At 43.1% G+C, this 22,062-nt stretch overlaps 4 protein-coding genes across 7 annotated transcripts in view; 3 read left to right on the top strand and 1 right to left on the bottom strand.

The window, feature by feature from the left end:
* Myo61F (Myosin 61F) overlaps positions 1–10,622 on the top strand; it is a 189,604-nt gene extending 178,982 nt beyond the window's left edge. For all 3 annotated transcript variants that reach the window (XM_070534263.1, XM_070534262.1, XM_070534261.1), the window contains exons 22-31: positions 451–505; positions 1,361–1,465; positions 2,748–2,831; positions 2,934–3,027; positions 4,438–4,508; positions 5,270–5,411; positions 6,060–6,130; positions 7,411–7,514; positions 8,664–8,763; positions 10,010–10,622. In XM_070534263.1, the coding sequence (XP_070390364.1) occupies positions 451–505; positions 1,361–1,465; positions 2,748–2,831; positions 2,934–3,027; positions 4,438–4,508; positions 5,270–5,411; positions 6,060–6,130; positions 7,411–7,514; positions 8,664–8,763; positions 10,010–10,039 (856 nt within the window). In that variant the 3' untranslated portion in view covers positions 10,040–10,622. The remainder of the gene's footprint in view (positions 1–450; positions 506–1,360; positions 1,466–2,747; positions 2,832–2,933; positions 3,028–4,437; positions 4,509–5,269; positions 5,412–6,059; positions 6,131–7,410; positions 7,515–8,663; positions 8,764–10,009) is intronic.
* A 1,143-nt stretch (positions 10,623–11,765) lies between these two features.
* On the bottom strand, positions 11,766–17,774 carry LOC139055590 (mitochondrial import inner membrane translocase subunit Tim22). The gene is made up of 4 exons (XM_070533109.1): positions 17,521–17,774; positions 16,919–17,112; positions 15,060–15,132; positions 11,766–11,895 (listed from the first exon to the last, which is right to left on the bottom strand). The coding sequence occupies exons 1-4, from the start codon at positions 17,735–17,737 to the stop codon at positions 11,819–11,821; spliced, it is 561 nt and encodes a 186-aa protein (XP_070389210.1). The 5' UTR covers positions 17,738–17,774; the 3' UTR covers positions 11,766–11,818.
* A 213-nt stretch (positions 17,775–17,987) lies between these two features.
* Positions 17,988–19,665, top strand: mEFTu1 (mitochondrial translation elongation factor Tu 1). Its single transcript, XM_070534260.1, has one exon. It carries the CDS (start codon positions 18,137–18,139, stop codon positions 19,547–19,549), a length of 1,413 nt encoding a protein of 470 aa, XP_070390361.1. The 5' UTR covers positions 17,988–18,136; the 3' UTR covers positions 19,550–19,665.
* A 466-nt stretch (positions 19,666–20,131) lies between these two features.
* LOC139056221 (mediator of RNA polymerase II transcription subunit 15-like) overlaps positions 20,132–22,062 on the top strand; it is a 142,445-nt gene continuing 140,514 nt past the window's right edge. The window contains exons 1-2 of one of the 2 annotated variants that reach the window (XM_070534256.1): positions 20,132–20,328; positions 20,823–20,910. In XM_070534256.1, coding sequence (XP_070390357.1) covers positions 20,258–20,328; positions 20,823–20,910 — 159 coding nt within the window. In that variant the 5' untranslated portion in view covers positions 20,132–20,257. The remainder of the gene's footprint in view (positions 20,329–20,822; positions 20,911–22,062) is intronic. The other variant, XM_070534257.1, reaches the window with a different exon arrangement.

Raw genomic sequence — 22,062 nt, 5'->3', positions numbered from 1 at the left:
TGCCTTAATTAAAGCAACATTAATTAACTGTGCCTTAATCAACTTCACCCCAATTAACACCAAAGGCTGTGGGTTCTACTCCCACCAAAGGCCGTGGGTATGAGTGCCTTAATTAACTTTGTATTCATTATGTGTGTCTTAATCAAATTCATCGTAATTAACACTAAAGGTCATAGGTTCGACACCCACGAAATGCTCTGGGTTTGAGTGCCATAATTAGCTCTATATTAATTAACTGTGCCTGTTTTTGGTATGATAAGCGGCATCACTGTGAAAGAAGACGACTATGAACACACGAGCAGTGGCACAAGCACTCCAATTTTCTATACCTCACAAGGCGACCGTGAAAAATAGAGATCTAAGGCTTTTGTCTTAAATATCTTATTGTGCTGCATGCGAATTTAAATGCACTGTAAATACACTTCACCTGATGTTATGATTGTTTTGCAGGTTCATCAAGGGCTTCATCACAAGGAATGAGCCAGAGAACGATGTGAATGCAAGGGTAAGCAAAATTAGTTGCACAAGTGACAGCGTGTTTGTTTATCAGGTAGTAATAATTTGGTTCCATAGGAACAAATCTTGGAACTGTTAGTAGCAATGTGTAAACATGTTTAAGTTAACATTTTTTAGTTTCTTGAAATGTACTGCCCATGCCAATGAAGATTGCTTTTTCCTTGATTGACAAATGGCATTAGTTGAAGCTTGTGTACACCATTCAAAAATACTGACTACACCCAGGGGTCTTCTGAGAGGTGTGTACAAATGTTCAACGTCTGTACGTCAGGTCCTGCATAATACATGACATTAGGTGGATGCAAAGAAAAGGGTAGCAATTAACGTTGGCAACTCCTTACACTGTACACTTTCTGAAATTTGAAACGTTAAGAAGGCTGATCATTGCAAAACTTTCCTGGTCACTCGAATGCAGCTCAATCTTGTAAGGCAGCTTATGAGTGACAACAACACAACTATGATTGACCAGTAGAACTGGGAATGTTTCAAACTCTAGAGGATCTTTCTGTGACCTTGAAACTCTGAAGAGGGGGTTGAAATATAAATATTCTGCCATGGATTAACTCGTGATGCAGGATCACACATTCATGACAGATTCAGCACACGACAAATGCCATGCATCCATGCATTCAGTGCTCAACTGCAGCTGTGCTGTTCTCTTTTATTGGAAGCTTTGTTACTCCACCACTAAAGGGTCACGCATAAGTGTTGTTGCTTTTATGGTGCAACAAAACAATTTGCAAATAAATTATGCATTCTGTTTTATTGCTGGGGTGTTCTCAGTTGTTTCTGTTGTGGTAGACAGTTAGGGTTATTAACTGCATGTGGTTCTGATTCCCACCAGTTTGTGCGGCAAGTGCGAGTGGAGTTTCTGAGGAGGCTGGCAGCAAACCTGCCCAAGAGCGTCCTGGACAAGACGTGGCCCAATGCACCACTGGTGTGCAAAGAGGTTGGTGTCCCAGCATAACACTATATATGCATAGTTCAGCTTGCTGAAATGTTTTTAAAGATTATTTTTACATACTGCAGACCTATTTAGGGCTACGGCAGGAGTAGGGAATTACTAATACAATTGTGCAGCATACAAATGGCACAAATATACACAGCACTACAGAAAAAAACATAGGCAAAAACTAAGGACCACTAACACTTGTGATCAAATGACTTGTCACCCAGTGTGAATGGAATGCCATGCTATACTTTATTGAAGATATCTTGAGATGCTGTCTTTCTTAAATTATGGGGTTTTACATGCCAGAACCACTTTCTGATTATGAGGCATGCCATAGTGGAGGACTCTGTAAATTTTGACCACTGCGTTGGTCAAAATTTGGGGTTCTTTAACATGCACCTAAATCTAAGTACGCAGGTGTTTTCGCATTTCACACCCATCAAAATGCGGCCACCGTGGCCAGGATTCGATCCCGTGACCTCATTCTTAGCAGCCTAACACCACAGCCTATGAGGAACCATGGCAGGTTTATCTTTCTTTACGACCTGATTGAAGTACAACCTGAAGTATGACCTGATTGTATGAAACGTTAGGTATCATGCGATTTTTATTACAAATAAGGATGACCAGATGAATATGAGTCAACAAGTGGATTAGCCTTTTAACACAAGCCAGGATAAGAGGTATAGCTCGCCTAAACACAGCCAGAGAATAAGAGAGTATTTCATTCAACTAATCTACATAATAGCCCAGGTCATACTTGTAATCCACATTGAACATTATATTTTTGCGTTTGTTTTGGCAGTTTTTTCTAAATGCATTGAGAAAAACTGTTAAAAAATGTTAAAATTGCTAGACTTGCATCTCTAATTACAACACTACCTCCTTGCATTCAGAAGTGACAGATAGTTGTTGGGTTGTGTTAATTTTTGATGAAAGTAATTAATCTGAATGAATGCACCAGTCGATGTCAGCTGGAAATTCTACCATATGAAAGAGCTCACAAATGTGATAATGTACGTGAAGGTATAACTTTGTGGATTAGAAAATATCTAAACACCAACAAGCCCGAAGATATGTGACAAGCGACTGCAAAGCTTTACAAGCAACTCGAAGCAAGTCAGCAACCTGAAATGTGCTTATAACATTGTTTAACTAGTCACCCTGATATGTACAAACGTTTCCATAGTTCTTAAACTATAAAGCCCTTTGTCCATGAATGTTAATGTTAATGTTAATAGTTAATGAGCCTTGTGCATGTGCTTCTTTTAACTGGCAGGCCTCCGAGCTTCTGCATGACCTTCATCGCAAGTGGCTGGTGAGGAAGTACTGCAGGTCTGTCACTCCGAAGAGGAAAGCACTGGTGAGTTTGCTGTCCAGCAATGTTTACCTACAAGCGTGTCAGTGCCACTAGCCGGTCTACGTGGTTTGTGATCCATTCTTTTTCTTGGGAATGCCAACCTAGATGGAGTGGAAGGTGGAAGCTGAGGCTTTGTTTGATGGCAAGAAGCAGAGCTACAAGAAATCGGTGCCACAGGAGTTCCAGGAGAACAGGCTGTGTAAGTGGCTTAGCAAACCTGGACCTGCTCACGCAAGGTGTGGTCATAGTTGACTAAGCAGCACAAAAAGGAAATGAACAAAGGATGAGAAGTATATATACATAGCTAAAAATTCTGCGCAACATGAAACCAGGACGAGCGCCTTTCATGTCTTAGTTTTATTTCGTACTGTTCTTTTAGCTATGAATCAGTACCAACTAGCTTGAGTTGCATATTAAGGTGCATATATTGAACCAGTGCTTGTCCAGTCTACCTCTCATGCTTTTGTTTATTTGTGTTGTTTGTAGTCAACCATGAGGGCATATAAATGTGCCCAGCTTTGGGTTCTAAACATACCATTGTTTGGGGTAATCTTTGCAAGTTATCTCTACACAGACGACCACATTGTGTAAAGCATCTTTGATAAATGTTGTAGGAAGCCATTGTATATATGCAAATTGTGCTCTCAATTACATTTCTTTCACACTCACGTGGTGTGACATACAAATCAGGGGGATGCACTGTTTCTGTTTTAAATACCATGTACCAGCATATTCACAGCTACTCACAAGCATGAAAACAAATGTGGACAAGGAGACACAAATACGTGCATTCAGACACACAAATGTATGTACGTACTACTGTGACAAGCAACATGCTGTGGCAGCTCATTGGCTATGACGTTGCTCTGCTGGGCAGTAGGTCATGAATTCAAGCCCATCTGCAGAGGCCAACTTCACCGACGACAAAATGGCAAAATGCTCGTGTACTTGGATTTTGGTGCACGTTAAAGGACCCTACGTGGTCGCAATGAATCTGGAGCCCTCCACTACAGTGTCATTCATAAACCACTGTATGCTTTTGCAACATCATTATGGCTACTTACTTATGCGAGTGGTGTTTACTGAAACATCTTTCTTTATTTTTTAATTTTCACACGGGGGTGCGGGCCTCTCAGTATGATGGGCCTTACATAAGTAAATAGGGCTCACATGTGACCTGTCAGCTGGGGTCACATTGCCTTAAAATCTGTAATAAGCTTATGCAGTGAATGCTAAAACATGTTCAATGTGCTATATACAGTGGCAAAGTGTAGCGCTTAGATAAGCTATAGTTAGTGTGTTGGTGTCTTGGTAAAAAACAATAATGTACTGTTACATTTACATCACACACATTTATCAGATGTGTACTGCATGAAGCTTCTCAAGACATGTCTCGACTCTATTCCCAGTCTTTATTCCTGCGTTCACACATTTTATATGCCTTGAGCAATGCGTGTGCTCTCGCAATGCAACACTCTCATGGTGGCATTAAACTTTCATTGAAATGAAAAGTAAGTCACATGAAGCACAATATACTGGATACTATTGCTGAAATAGCACTTTCAAAAGGAATCAGTCAGCACATCTGTTTTCTTCCCATGTTTTTCAGCTCAGGAGCTGGAACTCAGGAGAGAGAACATGTTTGAGAAGTCTGTCAAACACCAGGGTGAGGTGACTATGGTAAGTGCAGTACTGTTCCTTTCGCAAACTGCATGCGTGTATTAGAAGCTTGAACGTGAAATCTGTACGTTGTTTGACGTGACACCAGCATTACGGGAATTGCATTGTTGGTGGTGGCGTGCATTATAATTCAGCGCTGCAAGGCTTAGCTTAGTTCAGCACTGCCTGCAACACGAGCAGTGCAGTGCACTCAGCTGTCCTAATTAGGTAGTGCTTTGCACAGTGCAACCTGAACTGTGGTCACGAGAGTGCTTGAACTAGCATGCTTCGATGTTTCATGAGCACGCCATGTAAATTAACAACACTCATTTGTTACTTCGTAACTTCTTTGAGTGGGCGCTGCTACAACTTAACGCATCTTGTAATGGTTTAGCATTCCATCATATAGCATATTTTTGGTGTTACCGTACCAGCTTGCCCAACTTTCCGTTCTTTAACATATAGCACCACTAGGTGCATTGCACAAGTCATTTCTATGTGGCATAGAAATGAGCATAAAGGATATCACAAAAGATGCCCTGATCTTGAAACAGCCAACATGTCTAATTCAGCCTCTGGTTTCTGGCTGTGTATTCCATGTGCAAACCTGCTGTTAGGTGTGGCCGAACTGCTGGGCATGCTTTTTGAATTCTAACTTGCACTGCAAAAGACTGTAGCTTCCAATTTTCTCTACTTTGTTCATGTGAAACAGCACATTACAAATATTTATTAGAAACGGTGTGCTTTCAGGTGTAGTTGTTCTCTTCTCTGTATACATGCAGTACTGCCTGGAGGTGACCAAGTATGACAGACATGGCTACAAGCCACGTGACCGAGTGCTCGTCCTGACCGATGCTGCCCTCTACTTGCTGGACCGAAAGGACTTCCGCTCCAAGCATCGCATTCCCCTCAAATCACTCGAGGGTGGGCACCATTTCCATGTGCACATCTTTTTGGCTTGCTTGTATGCGTTCCAGCTACGCACAATTAAGCTGTGAAGAAAGGATGACCAAGGTGCTTTGCTCTGTACATTGCCTCTTGTCATAAATGTTAAACAGTAAACCAAGTGAAGGCTAAATTATTCTAGAATTAGTTCTACAACCTGTTAAAGAAACAATAATTTGGATCATTCCTTGACTACCTTGCAGATATACCCTTAGTATCCACATTCATGCTGTATTCTGCACACATAATGCTCTTTAATTTCTATTTGTAAGCCACGAAAATAGCCATGAAATAGCCTGAGATTTCTAGAAGGACTGAAAGTCAATTAATCTATTCATGGTATGAACCAAGCTAGTGGATTTTTATAGTGCTACAGGAACAACACCATTACATAAGGTGGCACTCTTTATCAATTTAAAACTAAATGGTGTGGGTTCAGGAAAATATTTTCTGCTACACAGACATAAAGTATTATTTCAAGGGCATATAACATGTGAAATGCTTTCCAGCCTAATGATAATGCTTAGGCTGTCAAATGCTAATCAGCTTGTACTGCTGTTGCGGCATATTGTTGTTTAGACATGGTTTAAAAACTCTCATGAACATGTTCTTTTTGCCCATTGACAGGAATCACTGTGAGCAGCTTGACAGATGGCCTGGCTCTGTTCAGGATACCACAAGAAATGAAGCAGGACAAGGTATTGCAAATTTAACGATACAGTAGCCGCTGCACCACGACTACAAAGAGCCAAAGAATAATTTTGTGCAATGCATGGCAGTTCATAAGAACAAGAAGCAGTGACAGCATTGGCTGCTGCTTAAACAAGAAATAGTTTCTTTTAGGTGGCCAGAATCGCAAGCCTAATGATTTCTATCACTTATGCTATAAAATGGCTACAATTTACATGTATGATTTTCTCTGCCAAATTGTGCACCTAATGCAAGAGATTGTAGAAATGCTACTTTCACAGCATGCCAAATTTTACACTTGATGTTGCTAGTATTAACGTAATAACATGCAGTGCACAAAAGATCAGAAAAACAACAACAAAAACAAAACGATACTGCGTTCATTAAAATGTTCAGATTGCTACAACTACTGTATTGCAAAACATTTTTCAGCCCGCGTTTTTCAAAATTTGATGTGCAGGACAAATGTGGTTTACAGAATTCCGCTGTCATGCGGAAGTTGCTACATTGGCCAAACTGGCCGGTGTATCAGTGTTCGTCCAATGGAGCACAAGTTGCTTGTCGAGGCACCATCGAGATCTGGGCACTTGGCGGCACATTGAAAGTGCTGTGAGAATGAATGCATGCCGCCCTTTGATAAGACTCAAGTGATTACTTCTAGCACAAATCAGAGAAAGCGTAAAATACTCAAGGCCTTCCTCATTCATTGGGAAAAACAGGCTTGCGTCAGTGAACCTAACATGTCTTTGACGGCAAAAGAAATAAAATTCTTGTACAATAAGGTGCCATTGCGCATGCGCTTAAGGGATTGATCATGTAGCATGCGTCTTCTTGCATAAGTATTTGTGTCCTCCTGAGAATAAAGCCAGCTGACGCTAGCGTTCGGTGTGTCTTTATTCGTGTTCCTTTCCGTCTCCTTTTTTACGCGATAGTGCAATGTCCTCTCATACGTCTTGACTGTGTCCTTGTGACTTTCACTATAGAGGCACTCTGGTTTTCTATGAAACATGTTGCACTGGTTGAATGCTTAGCTTAGGTATAGTAGAACAGTTAGCCTAGTAGTAGTATAGTGGAATGGTATAATTGAACGGATAGAGGTGGCAAAATTGCGCAACAATTTGTCTATATGATGTAAATGTGTAAATTCTCCCCGGAACTGAATGCATAGTTCAGGAGGCTGCCTGAAAGCCTGCAGATCACATAGCAGATGGCAATTTGCACTGTGTGCACATGATTTGCGTGTTTAACATCTGCTCATCTATCTTACAACCGATCATTTCATGCGCAGGGAGACCTCATAGTTGACATGGGGTCCCACTTGGTGGAAGCGGTATCCAAGATTGCCATGGCCTATGGCCACAGGAACATCGTCTCTGTCGACAAGAACAACTGGTGAGTTCCGTGTGGCTCACATTGGTTTGCAAAAACAACTTATCAAAGAAAGACTACAATAAAAGAAAGTGTGTACACTGTGTTCATAGTAACTAATGTATTCATAAATTAAATGGAAATTTGCCACAACTTCATTTACAGCATCATAGTAAATGGCTAAAAACCAACTTTCACAACTCGAGATTGGCTAATATTCATTGGAATCTCAACACGTCAGTGTTTCTGCAGTGTGCCTAGTTCCACGAGCCTGCCTAAGCAAGGACATAAAGCAGAATGTACTTGATGTAGAGAGCACTAAGGTCAAACCAAATTCTTGCCAGGAAGCCAGACGTATACAAACAGACACATTGTGACTGCTTGGTGAAACAACGCTAGAACATAATTTTGACATGGTATATATAAAAGCACTCCTCAATTACTTGAACGCCTTAATTTGATAGCTATATGATGACAACTTTTCTAGGAATATTTTTCTAGCTGCAAATAATCTCTATTGTAACTTCTTACAGATGCCTTGTGGTCACTCGTTTCACTGGCTGACAGGCTGTGTTGTCTTGCTGCTGAGCAAGTGGTTGAGGGATTGTCATATGTAGCCACATTTTGATGGGAGCAGAATACAAAAATTCCTGTGTATTAAATTTTGGGGCATGTCAGTTGTTTAACTTCAAGGCTGAGCTGCATACTTGTTCTGACATCTCGTACCCATATTGCAAGGACAGATCTTGCTTGTTCATGGCACATTTTGCGATAATGACACACGTGCATCAGCTCGTTCCATTGATAACTGCTGCCTTTGGCCACTCACATGTACATTTAGTATATTACATTAGTTTTGTTGTCACAAGTTTGAGAGCATTATTGCAGACTTTTTACATACTTAATGTTTTCATTGAATACAATGGATAAATGATAAGATAGTCTTTTTTGAATGAGAAAATTGCACTTAAGAAGGATAGCAAAAAAACAATTTTGGGAAGTATTGTGCACTTTACAAAAAAGGAACTTCAGAGTTAAAAGGTGCCGATTTGAAATGTTAAACCCCATCATCCTTAATTACTGTGTAGGTAATTAGCCAATGAATCTGGTATACATACATCTGTGATGATTATCAGAGTGACAGTGCAGTAATCTGGTTTCTGGGCCTTTCAGTGTGGACCACAGGCTCTGTGGCGGCAAGCAAGGAACAATAGACTTCAACATGGGAGCCAACCCCGAAATCATCAAGGGAAAGAATGGCCATCTCATAGTGGTAAAACACTTATTATAACACCTTTCTCGAGAGCATGCCACATGAAAAGTGTCACCAAAGCTTCACAAAGGAAGTCAATCAGAACACAATAGTTAAAGAACATGCTAACTTAAAGGGACCTTAACGAGAAACACAAAGTCAGTCTAAATTGGTAAAGTATTGTTTCCGAACAAAACTTTCATTCATTTTGCAGAAAGTTGTCAATTACTAGTGCAGAAAATAAAAACCAAACTCGCCTTCATTGAATTTTGCATTTAACCCTCAGCCTGAATACTATGTCAATGTGATGCCATGGAGTTCAATGTACCTTCTCATGTCTGGGTCATATTGTCGCTGGACAAGTTCTCAAAACACGCTAGGCCGTCTTCAGTACCTTTAGAAGGCAATGAAATCCTTCCTTACAAATAAATAAATAGAACCAAATACACCCTGTCAGAACTCTTGGTGTCATGGTAAACTGGTAGGAGAAATTCAGGGCAGCGTCGCCAGCCATCCTCTGCTTCTGCATTTTTTCTGGGCCATCAAACTTCGTGTTACGTTGCGAGTGGCCACAGTGCTATATTAGGAGGTAACTTACTTATAGAGCTGAACGTAATTCAAGAAAAAGAAAACAGTTCTCCACCCAAAAGCAGGACAAGGCTAGAGCAAAACCCACACAGTCCCTTCAAATAGACATTGTTGCAGATGCGACTATTGAAAATAAGTGTGATCGAAGTACTTTAGTAAACATAATGTGCACACACTATTAGAATTTCAAAGCAACCTATAGTCATGAATTTAAATTCGTGTGTTCTAGCATATACATGATGCACAATTTGCTCCATCGACTTCCGACATCTTTCGTAGCACTGTCCCTCCAGTGCACCAGTGTGTGATTTGCCCTACGAAACTGAGAGGCTAGCTTTCCAGCAGAGTTAAATAGTTTGGTGTTTAAGCCTACAGCATATAGACCTTTCGAATAAGCTCGCTGGACATTGCCATGGTGCACTCTCAATTGTTGTGAACCCTCTCCCCCCGCCTCACTGAGAAGCGCTACAGAAACAGCAGCATGCGCAGTTTGTATACTGTGTAAAAGTCCACCAAGAAGAGCTTTCTCTACCAAATGAAAGGAGATAGAAAAATGTTTAATTTCTTTTTCGAACAGCTGCTTTCTTGAGCTGGTAATATCACCAAAAATATCCCGTGTTGTATTTGTGCAAGTGGGGCATTTTGCAGTACCTTAACAAGTGCACTGAACTCACTGCAGGTTGCCATGGCTGCGCCTGAGCAATGCTGACCAACCGGTGCGCATGGACTTGCCGAGTCACTGAGCACTCGAGCTTTCCGTCGAAGGAAAAGCCACGGTGTCGCCCTTTTTCTTTTCAGCACAGTTGCGATTTTAGTGATGCACCTACACCAGCACGCTGCCGCTCTGCTGAAGGACACAAGTTGTGTTGCCACCACGTGCCTGGTTTTGTTAGAGTTGAGCACTTATTTTTGTTAGCATACAAAGTGTACAAAAGACATGCATACATCCCTACTGCTCGTAACACACTTCCTTTTTGTCAAGTGCCATGACTTTTCTTGCGATGCTGTATGTATTAAACGATGGAGTGAAATGAGAAAAACTGCACATACTTAAGCGAAGCAATTGCAACGTTTGTGACGCAACTAAATTTGTTTCTCTCGGATGCTATGTTGTGTTGACAATCACTTTGTAGACGTGCATTTGCGACAAGCCGTAATTGTTAATAAAGACAATGATGCTGTAGTAATATTTATGATGAATAATGAGGAAGATACTGTGATATAATCATGACATCGATTGTCCGCTGTTTATCTGTTTTTCTTTTTGCAATAAAAACTTATCATGCACCATATATTGGTTTTGCTGTCACAAAGACCGCGTCGCTGTAGCAGTGGTAAGTGTCTCAATTACCAATTTGAGTGCTTCAAGGCAGAACCGTGGGGGTTTTTAAGAATCGAGTTCGTGGCTCGAGGGCAATTATTCCAGTAGATGCTGTATGAATGTACAAAACTGAGATTTATCTCTGCTGCAGAGATGCAGTATGGTACGGCCTGGACCTCCTTTGGGTTCCATTTGCATGCACAACACCTTGTAGGCCTGTTATGGTAGTAGCACAAGCAAAGCTGCGTGGCACCTCTGCGATGGCTTTCGAGAACTAAAGTCGGACAAAACACGGTATCACTGAGACAATGAGGTCCACATACACAAAAATTTGTCAGTTTTGCTCAAAGGGTGAAGCAGTGGCAGCGATAGCATGGCTGATCATTGTGCTTGAACTTCTGTAACAGTGTTTTAAGTAAACGTGGGTGCGACATGTTGCAGTGACGCAGCACGCAAGGAAACGCTGCTGGGTAGAAGGAACAGCACCTCAGTAGCTACCAGGTATCTCGCAATGCCAAAGCATTTCAGGTGTCTTGCCTTGGTGGTGCACGGGATGAAGTCGATGGGAAACCGTTGGCGTTGTTACTCAGCGCCAACTTATGTTAGTTAAATGTTAGCTTGATGTTTATTTACTGCTCAGAACGTAGTAAAACACCAGTGTGAGTGTAGTGTGCAAGCGCACAATGCCCATTACAGCCACGGAAGGCAGAATGCCATACTGGTTCTGCCACGAATCTGATTGAGCAAAGCGCTGATGGTGCATCCAACTGGCTTTGTCATTTATGCAGCCAAATGCACTCCCGTGTCTCTGAAGCTCCTCCAACCCCCTGCATGCGAGACAGCAGGACGGTGGCAGCGGAAGTGCTGACGGTGCGAATACGCCTTGTGCGGCCATATAATCGCTATCATGACAAGTCTCCGTCCCGCATAAATATAGATATCAGGTCCCTTCACATTTCACACAACATGCCCTTCATTTCGATGTACTAAACCGTCTAGCGAATGAACGTAATGTCTACACACACAAAATGGCGCAATGCTCTGCTGCACAGGTAGCGTCAGAGCTTTGGCCACTATTACACTATTACTAAACAAGAACCAAGTGCACGGTGAATTATGTGATGAATAAGATTTACTATAGTATGTACACATTAGCTTGACTAGGTGTCATCGCAGGTAGTAATCAATCAGTGTTGAAAACGCCGCGAAGCCTGCAGCACCCAGGAGACCAGGCTTTAGACCAGCTGCAAAGAAAAAAAAAAAAAGTCGGCAATTATGACTTCATCTTCATTGCTGCGAGCATATCGGTCGAGATGGTGCCCTTGGCACCATTTTTACTTGCGATTAAGAAAAATAACTTGAAGATTTGAACTGCAGTTTCTTTTTCTTTAGAACACTCATCTAGGATCACGAGAAAATTGTGCTTGCCATGGATACAGAGTATTTCCTGCATGGACAACTTGAATCTCTTGCAGAGAAAAGGAAGCTGTCATCACTTGGTCTTTTCAGATGGTCTATCTCTGGATGACTGACCCAATCTCGATGCAGCCTAGCTCTGGTGACCAGACACACAAGCTGGCACACACGGCCGGAGACGGCATCACAATGTAGAGTCAATAGGCACCCAGTCAGCTGATAACCTTCCTGTTACCGCGTGGTTTGAATCACTGAATTGGTTAACCCAATACGTCATTTCATACATAGCAAGCAACACTACAAAGGCTAAAGAGACTTCCGCTGCTCAGTGACAAAAATGTTGTGTGTCACGCATGAAAGATATAGGTATGTGTCACATAATTTTATGTAATATTAGGTCTGGCATCCTTAAGTCATAAAATATGAGGTATTTATTACATATACGGTATTGCAGATCTGAACCTATTTACTACTGAACGAACAAAGCAACACATTTCTGTGACTAATGAACACGGCCTGTGCTCGTGACCAAAACATGACACATTTACTCAAATCTAGGCAGGCAGAGATTCCACGACCCCCCTCCTCCCCCCCCCCCCCGAAAAAAAATTTGCTTGAATGCAAGTTGAATCAGAAAAGCATCAGACAGCAAAAAAGAACATGGAGTGCTTTTACATCTTGTTGACAGGTCGAAATAGAGAGCTGTCTGAACTTGTTTCGAGAACACCTCGAAAGTTTACTGCCTCCTTCGCACCTTCACTAGCATAATCTCTCTCATTGCTTCCCGACTGATCAAATCAGCAGCATCTTCTTCTACCTAATCGCGTTCATCTTTCTGCAGTGCGATGACAGCCACCTGCTTCACAGCACAGTTGAAAAATTTGTTTCCTTGTTTCCCCCAGCTTATGGCCTTGAAGTGATGTTAAGTGTTTGGCAGCTGCGGTCAAACCACTTCTCTGAATCTAAGCCAATCCCCAACTTTTGTACATAGGTTTTCTTTAAAAAATAACGACCTACATTCAAGTAAATGTGGTAGCATGTTGCTTACTGGAATAACAGAGGCGCACAAATAATGGACAATTTGACAAAACCTTGCATTCATGAACAGTAGTTGTAATAGTACATAAAGTAGTTATTCTATAGAAAGTGTTACGACCAAAAACAATTAATGCAAATGAGACTTCTATGATTACACTGCCTGCATAGCTTTGGCCACGCAAAAGAGTAAAATAGAGCATATTGCAGTTCATAGAAATACTGCAAGGTGCAAACTATTGGTTACTGCGATCCACATTCGACGCAAAAACATGCAAGAAGGCTATTTTGTCAAATCGTTCAGAAATTGGTTTTGTAGCAGCTTCAGGTCAAAGGTGCTTAAGCTGCAAATGGCCAGTCTTCTAGAGAATTTGCTTTCTGTTATTGCTGAACGTTTTTTAGCTGACATAAATGGCCAAAAATCGTGAAAATCAACTGAAAAGGAAAAAACTTTGCAGTCACGCACCACAGTCATTCCACATGTGCACACAGTGTCACACCGCATTAAAAAAGTAGAAGAAAAGGGCGACATCAGAGTTGTTTTTTGACAATAAATAAATAAATATCTTTGCTGTGTGCCATGAAGTGAACAGAGAGGATACTGGCCAACACAAGTGGGAGAAGAAACACATTGAAAGAAACGCTTCACAGATGTATGCCCATTTGAGCAATTGACATCAAAGATGGCGAAGCTTCACAAGAGTGTTCCAAGAGCTTTCACACCGGCGACTTGCAGAGGTTGCGCGATCGAGTTAGTTGCAAACAGTCTCAAATGGTTGCTTTGGCCAAAAAGCAACTGTTTAGGGTCAGTCGATCACTGCTAGATTTTCAGTTGTGCGACTGCAGTCGCAAAGATTATGAACCAATCGGGCGCGCAGAAACAGTACATCTGTATACGTGGACACTTATTTTACGTGGTGATGGCATTGTGAGCAGACGTGAACGGGATCTTTTGTGAGACACTTCAGTGAGGTGACAGGCAGGTCACACTTGCCGATGTGGACTTTGGTCGCCTTGAGTCGCAAGTCGCACGAGCTCCTCGAGTAACCGGTGTGAATGAGCCCTAAGTTATAGGGGCCTGTTGGCTGACTATTCTTAGTGATGATTCATTAGAGACACCTTGGTTGTACTGATACGGCCAATTTAAAGATCTGAAGCATACGGTGTTGCTGACCAGGCAGTCAATTTCCAAAGCCACAGCCATCCAAACTCCTAACTGACCTCCAATGAGGAACAAGAATTACGAATTACTGGCTAAAGAAAGCCCACAATGAAGTTGTAGTCTATTTGAGTAACATATACATCAGGTAAAGCTACGAGTAGCCTGGAATATGTCTGCCAAGATCAACCGCTTTCAATGATTGGTGCATTATATATATATATATATATATATATATATATATATATATATATATATATATATATATATATATATATATATATATATATATATATATATATATATATATATATATATATATATCTTAGAAAAGATAGAAGGAGAATTTTAGGTGTCCATTTCTCCTTTACACATTACCCTCCTGACTGGAATGAGCTCAAATTGCTTGTTTTTGATGAGTGTGGACTTTGTACCAAGGTTACTTGATTCGATGAAGCTGATCGACATGAAATAATGGCCAAAAGCAACACAGCGGCTCTTGGGGGACGTTGCAGTGGAGGGCTCTAGATTAATTCTGGCCACTTCAAGTTCCTCAACATGCATAAAAAAAAGAGCATGTCACGAGTGTTTCTTGCGTTTTTCTGCTATTTAAATGCGGCCGCCATGGCCGAAATTCGAACCTGTCACCTAACTTTTTAGCGGCCAAACACCGTAGCCATTGCACTAAGTGATTAGATTTCCCAAATCAAGGCACTGGAGTGGGGCACAATCCATCATCGTAAGCTGGAAGACTTGTAGCTGCTTTCTATAAAAATCTGCAAACATTAACACACATACCTCTAAATCCTATTAGTCCTCCAGTTAACGCACCAGCCATGGTGCCATTTTTCCAGTCTGTCTTTGCACGATGCTGAAGAAAAGAGAAAACACATGTGCACCTTATAGATATATACATTAAGTAACTTTGTGAACAGTATGAACCCCTCAACAATCACATGTGTAGGCATTTTGTGTTTTTGCTCCTCGAGATGATGCAGAAAACTTCCAAATTACTACATTTTTTTGTGACATTTCGTTATGCCATAAGGCCTTGAAGAATGTTTAACAGAGTGACACTGATAACTTTTTGATATCCATGATTACAGTCTCAGTAGCTATTAGGCCATCTGAAATTTAGTGCCAATTTTATGTGCAGCATAGGAGAGCACATCCAAGCACAAGATACAACATACTTGAAGAAAAATGCCTGCAACTACTTGTAAAATGATCCTCTCAGCAAAAATACAAATGTGCATGTGGCTTGTTATAAATATGTGCTCACATGTCTCGGTTCAAATGGTCAACCAAATATTTGTTTGGATTTGGAATCATAGACATAGTGAATGGCTACGGTTACGAATGCCCTTTAACAGATGAAAATAATATTATTTCTAGTCGTGATGTGATGAGCGACCACAGGAGACAGTCATGGATGACTCGGCCAGATTAATCTCTATAAACTGCTTACTTTTACAATAATTGAGAAGAAAGGGGGTTAACCGAGGGGCCTGATTTTTATTAGTCATATCATAAGAAGCCAACAAACACTCACAACAAGGACATTTGGGTAATTACTTGTGCTTAATAAATGAAATAAAGAAATGAAAAATTAATGGAAATGAAAGTAGTTGAAAAAGCAACTTGCCGCAGGTGGGGAACGATCCCACAACCTTTGCATAATGTGTGCGATGCCCTATCAATTGAGCTACCGTGGTGCCGTTTCCCCACCCACTTTTTTGGGTATTTATGTTTCCTAGTAGAACCTTGGGAGTGTTAGCCGGCGCCACCACTCACAAACCTTGGTGGCAGATCTGGAACATCCTTTCCGCCGCAGGCATCACAAGAATGTGATCTTTTTGGGAGAAGGCAACCGGTCAATAAACCCACACATGCTACCTGAGGGCATCAGACGTAAGTTGTTTTTTCATCCACTTTCATTTCCATTTATTTATCGTTTCTTTATTTCATTTATTAAGCACAAGTAATTTCCGCTATGGTGTTCTTGGTGTCAGTGTTTGTTGGCTTCTTATGATATTACTTATACAATATGCACTTGAGTGCAGCCATTATGGCAAACATCTAACACATGTGCATGATTATAGGAAAGTAAGAACAAGTTGGCATGGAAATTCGATTCCAAAATCGTTCCCAATGACTACAGAGTAGGGATTAAAACTGAGCAGTTGCAATGACTGCATAAATGCAACAGGGATTAAATTTATCATGTTCTATTACGGAAGAGTATGAACCACCCAAGTAGCTTCAGTGAACTGGAAATGATGCATTGAGGGTTTGCAAATGAAAAAGTCAACAATGACGATTCAAATGAAGTGTAGTTTGTTCTCCACAACCCAAACACTTACAGCATGAATCCTTTCAGAAAGCTTGCTGAAAGCCCTGTAGGTGTACGCTTTTACATTGAGTTAACGACGTTTTTAACTGACATATGCTTGGCTCAGTGTTATTGCTGGCAGACTACGCGAACACGACAAGTACAGAGATCTGGTAATGCATAAAAAATTCGGAATGTAAGCAGCGTAAAACGCATCGCCGGATGTTCCTTTACAACAAAGGTACGAGTGGAACGTTCTTAAATGCGCACAGAAATAAACACAGACGCACCAGCCAAAGCATACCGCCGAAACCACTGCGCTTACCGACTCAATGGTGCACTCTATGGCAGCGAACATGGCACCAACGATGGCAAAGTTCTTGGCGTAAGACACGGATTTCGACTTCATGTCGGTGAAAACCTGCCGCACTGTCATCTTGGAAGGGTCCACAGCACCGCCGGTGACATTTGGGTCCACGCTCGCAGAGAAAAGTCCGAGCGCTGCTCCGAATGCACCACCTGAACACAACAAATTATTACCGTAAGCCGCGAAACGTGCTAACATTAGAGAAAACAATGTATTACAATCAACTCGGCCATTTCTCATGACAACTCAACATGGGGACAGCCACTTTCATTGTTGTAATAAAGATGTTGCCCTCGGAATGTAGTATACAAGAACATCAGGAGGTGATTATCAAAAGTACCGAGTAAACGTTCGGCGGCTGTAGCGTGGTTCATCAAGGCTTTCAGTCATTAGAAAACGAAAGTGATTCAAGGTCACTGTTTCATACCGCCAAGCGTATTCGTCAGTGCGCGTCACTCAAAGAGAACGAGCGATCACACCGAGTTTTATTTAAAGCGGTCAATTTTTCTTTTAAGTGACGAAAGAGTAAGAGAAAGCACGTTGTAAAGAAACACGCTAACCGAGAACACAGCTGATTCCGGTCTTGAAGGCGCAGCTTTCAAAGACGGCTTCCACGCGCAATTCATCCTTCGTTTTGATCTTGTGTGGAAATAGCCCTGGGGGAAACACAACGTTCTCCTTAACTCGTTTGTTCGGTCCTATAAGCAAATTCATCAACTCCGAGAAATTTATTTCCCGCACGTTGTCCGGCGCGCTCGCACTGCGGCCGGAGTCCATTTTTAAATGGTGCACGCGTTGCCAGCTCACCTCGTTCTGAAAGCACTGTTTTTAACCACAGTTGCCTCAGTTTCATTTTAATTATTTACGAAAGCTAAAACAACTTCTTAGAAAAAAAAGCCCCGTTCGCCTATTGTTCTAAACAAATTTTATATAACCCAGATAAATGAATTCATTTATTTAATTGTCCTGGTACAACAACAAAAATTCTTGTTACAGCTGGCTTGACCAGCTTTCTGCATTTCCGCTTCCGGCTTCGCAAAGACTCGCGTTTGTGATGGCGGTGCGGCGTGGTTAACTGTGGAGGTGAAACGGACACGATCTTTTTCACTGGTTCTCCTTGAAGCTTCGTCGCGCTTCCTTGCTTAGGATTGTTAGCGACAACTTAGTGCCTGAGCCATGGCTAGCACTATCCTTCATCGGTTGGTGGGCAGCACCCACGTAACGTTCAGAACTCTGGCAAGCAAGCAGTGTTCGGCACCTTGCGCCTCCCGATTATGGATCGCACAGCGCTTCTTGGCTACACCGACGCCCGCAACAGCGAAAAAGGTGTTCCAGAGGGAGAAGCCGCATTGCAACATTGGCACAATTGGTCACGTCGACCACGGTAAAACTACGCTCACGGCAGCCATAACGAAGGTGCTTGCCGATGAGAAACTGGCGGCCGCAAAGAAGTACGAGGAGATCGACAACGCACCCGAGGAGCAAGCGCGCGGTATCACCATCAATGTCGCGCACGTCGAGTATGCCACGAAGAATAGGCACTACAGTCACACCGACTGCCCCGGTCACGCCGACTACATCAAGAACATGATTACCGGCACATCTCAGATGGACGGCGCCATTCTGGTGGTGGCCGCGACAGACGGCGCCATGCCACAGACCAGGGAGCACTTGCTCCTCGCCAAGCAGATCGGCATCGAGCACATCGTGGTCTTCTTGAACAAGGCCGACGCCGCCGACAAGGAGATGTTGGAGTTGGTGGAGATGGAGCTTCGCGAGCTCCTTACAGAGTACGGCTTCAATGGGGACGGCGTGCCCGTCGTCACCGGCTCTGCCCTCTACGCTCTCGAGGGCAAGGAGCCGGAACTGGGCAGGGACGCCGTAATCAAGCTTCTCGAGACCGTGGACAATCATATACCGACGCCCGCGCGCGATCTGGACAAGCCTTTCCTGCTCCCCATTGAGTCCGTCCACTCCATCCCCGGCCGTGGAACGGTAGTGACGGGTCGGCTTGAGCGCGGCACCCTAAAGAAAGGCATGGAGTGCGAGATTCTGGGCTACAACAAGTACTTCAAGACGGCCGTTACGGGTATCGAGACGTACCACAAGATCTTGGAGGAAGCACAAGCCGGTGACCAACTGGGCGCCCTTGTGAGGGGCGTCAAGAGAGACGAGATCCGAAGGGGCATGGCCCTGTGCAAGCCGGGCACCATAAATCAACACGACCACTTCGAAGCGCAGGTTTACGTATTGAAAAAGGAGGAGGGTGGCAGAGAAAAGCCCATTATCAAGTACTACCAGTCCACGATGTACTCCAGGACCTTCGACTGCGCGGCCAGAGTGTTCTTCGAAGGCCGCGACATGGTCATGCCCGGAGAAGACGCCAAGCTGGAAGTCAGATTGCACAAGCCCATGGCACTGGAACAGGGGCAGCGTTTCACTTTCCGGGAAGGCCGGGTTACGGCGGGAACGGGAGTTATCACGAAGGTCTTGTCCAACCTGACTGAGGATGAGAGGCAGGACCTCAACATGTCCCAGAAGCAGAGGGAGAAAGCCGCCCTGAAGAGGGCCGGGCAGAAGTCCTCGTAGGGCGCCTTGGTGCTGATTCTGCCTAGCAAGTTCGACTAAAGACACTGTAGATTTCTTGCGCTTCTCATTCGTTTCATTTGCTTGTCTTGTACCAATAAAGAGTCATTGTTATTGTACACACCTGCTTGTCTATATTCATTGGGAAAAGAAAGGTTGGTTGATTGTGACCCTCCGGTGACAGAGTTCAGCAGAGTAGCGCATAATAACGGTTGTATATCAGTTATCAGTTTCTCGTTTATTTTTTATTTTGAATTCAAGACTTGCCAAGAAAAGTTGTAAAAATAGTAGCTGCATACAGCTTGTAGGTGCTAAAACAAGGACATGAGCTGTAAGGAAAGTAGGAAGGAAATAGTTTGTTTGACAGATCGGCGTGGTCGGTTGAATAGAGTGTTGCTATATCATTTGACGTCGCTTAACTTGCTATGTTTTGCTCGTCCAATGGAATATTTCGGTTTCTCAAGGCCCCAGTTTTTAGCCTCCGTCGAGCACAAACCACGGCAAAATTGTGAAGTGTACGTGCGTTCCACCGTGAAGCGTCCACGTGCTGTCACTCAAACGTATTATTTTAGGTAGACTGCTCGTGGAGAGTGGGTGTGAATTCACAACGTGCAACGAAAGCTGCATGTTGTTATTTTTCTGGTTGTGCGCTTTATGCAACAACTGCTCTTTCGGCCAAGGGGGCGCCACGGATGCATTTAAAGGTTAGAAATGGCGGACAACGCGCAAGGCGATCAGAGTTGGCGTACCCAACCGTTTCGACAAAATGTCAGGGGCAAAATGTAAGTAAACACTTCTCAAACTATCAGCGTTTCGCACTCCATCACTGTACTCGTGCGAGTGATTTTTACGTGCAGTCACACTGTAATCGGCACCGTTTCGGCATCGCTGGGAGCGGCACTTGGTTGCATCGGTGCATTTTTTTCTTGTAAACAAGGAAAACCGTGAAGTTATGCGTGTTTGTCGTCGATGATCTAACGTCCGTTGTGTCGCGAAGCGAAGTCACAACCCTTGATTGTTTTACCTCTGTCGAAACGTTCTGCTAAATGCATTATTTAACGCATACGCGCTCACCTTAGGAGGTGAATACCCCTCAGGACGGCATTCACAAGCAAACGAATGCCGTCGCCGAACTACGTTTGTACTGCCACTCGAGTCTATGCTGCCTCCTTTGTTTTTTATCATGAATCATTCAGGCTCCGGTGTTGCAGTGACAGTGAGCGCGGTTGTAACTACTTATGGCTTGTTTTTTTCTTGCTCTTTTTCTTCCGTTCAGTGAAGAAGCCATTCGTCAAGCGGCGAACCCGACCTTTCGAAGCGCCACGGAAATGGAGAACCACGTATTTCAAAAGGCTAGATCCAAGGTGAGTGGATCGAAGGCGTAATCGGGTAATGTAATCTTAGTTTTAAGATTAAGGCGACATCGATGGGCGTAGAGGGGGTCATTGTGGCTTCGAGAAGCTTTAGAGCCACTTTTAAAAGTGCAGCTTTGCAACTGCAGGTTTCAAGTGCAACATGCGAATGTCGTGTTATTGCAGCGCTCATGAATCTGACGGGTGTTTTTAAGAACTGCAACACATCCAGTACAGCAGTTTGGTGGAGCACAAAAAAAAAAATACTGAATTAGAGCACACGACACATATACTCGTCTCACTACGGCGTCTCGCGTCTTCGGCCTTTGACATGCAGCCAAAATAACGGCAGCAGTGACACATGTCTGAAACAGGTGCACAATGTAAATAGTTGCATCATGTGGTCATTCCACTATCAGTGCGGGACTGCTGGGACGAATATGAAATTCAAGGTAGGAGCTTTGTCTCCCATAATATTGTAAAACATTGGAAAACTGATTGACTACACCTGTCTGACGAACAGATGGGGTATTCTGTAAGTGTCCACCCAGTGGACTGTCCATTTTGGTTGCTGCTTGTTAGCTAGAGCTGTACCAGTGAGAACGACACTGGTTGGTTGCGCCTGTCTCTTTCTTGCTGGCGTAAAATGCCCAGCCAATCAGCATTTCAACAGCAGCTGAAATGGACAGTGCACTAGGTGGAGACTTACAGAATACCCCTGATGTGTCCGAAATTTGTGTTAGGCTGTATTGGGGCACTTGGGTAACAAAATTTGGCCGAACCCATCTCGCAGTGACTGTTGACCGTAAGGCATTTAGCGGTGAATCAGTATATTGACCCATTGCATTGCTACTGTTGAAATGAGTTATGTATGAGGTGTGTACTGCAGCGGGATTCCTCTTTCGCAGTCCCTTAAGAACGAACACTAGGTGCCGTATAGTGCTGCTGCCATGAAGTCTGCACGTGGCCTTCAAAATGTGTGGTGCTCTGGTGTGTGCAAATGCTGACAAACATATCATCTGGCAACTCAGCTCCTCTCTTATGTTTATTTATGGAGGCGCTGCGCCATCTAATGGCACTGCTGAGAAGAGCACGTGTGGCCTCCTTGGCAAGGAGCCTGGTGCGCCGGTGCCTGCGAATGCTGAGAATTGTTTCCATGCTTGC

This window comes from Dermacentor albipictus, chromosome 2, assembly GCF_038994185.2.
Source record: "Dermacentor albipictus isolate Rhodes 1998 colony chromosome 2, USDA_Dalb.pri_finalv2, whole genome shotgun sequence".
Classification (NCBI taxonomy): Eukaryota; Metazoa; Arthropoda; class Arachnida; order Ixodida; family Ixodidae; genus Dermacentor; species Dermacentor albipictus.
The sequence above is the reverse complement of the archived record's forward strand: the minus strand, read 5'-3'. Positions and strand labels throughout refer to the sequence as shown.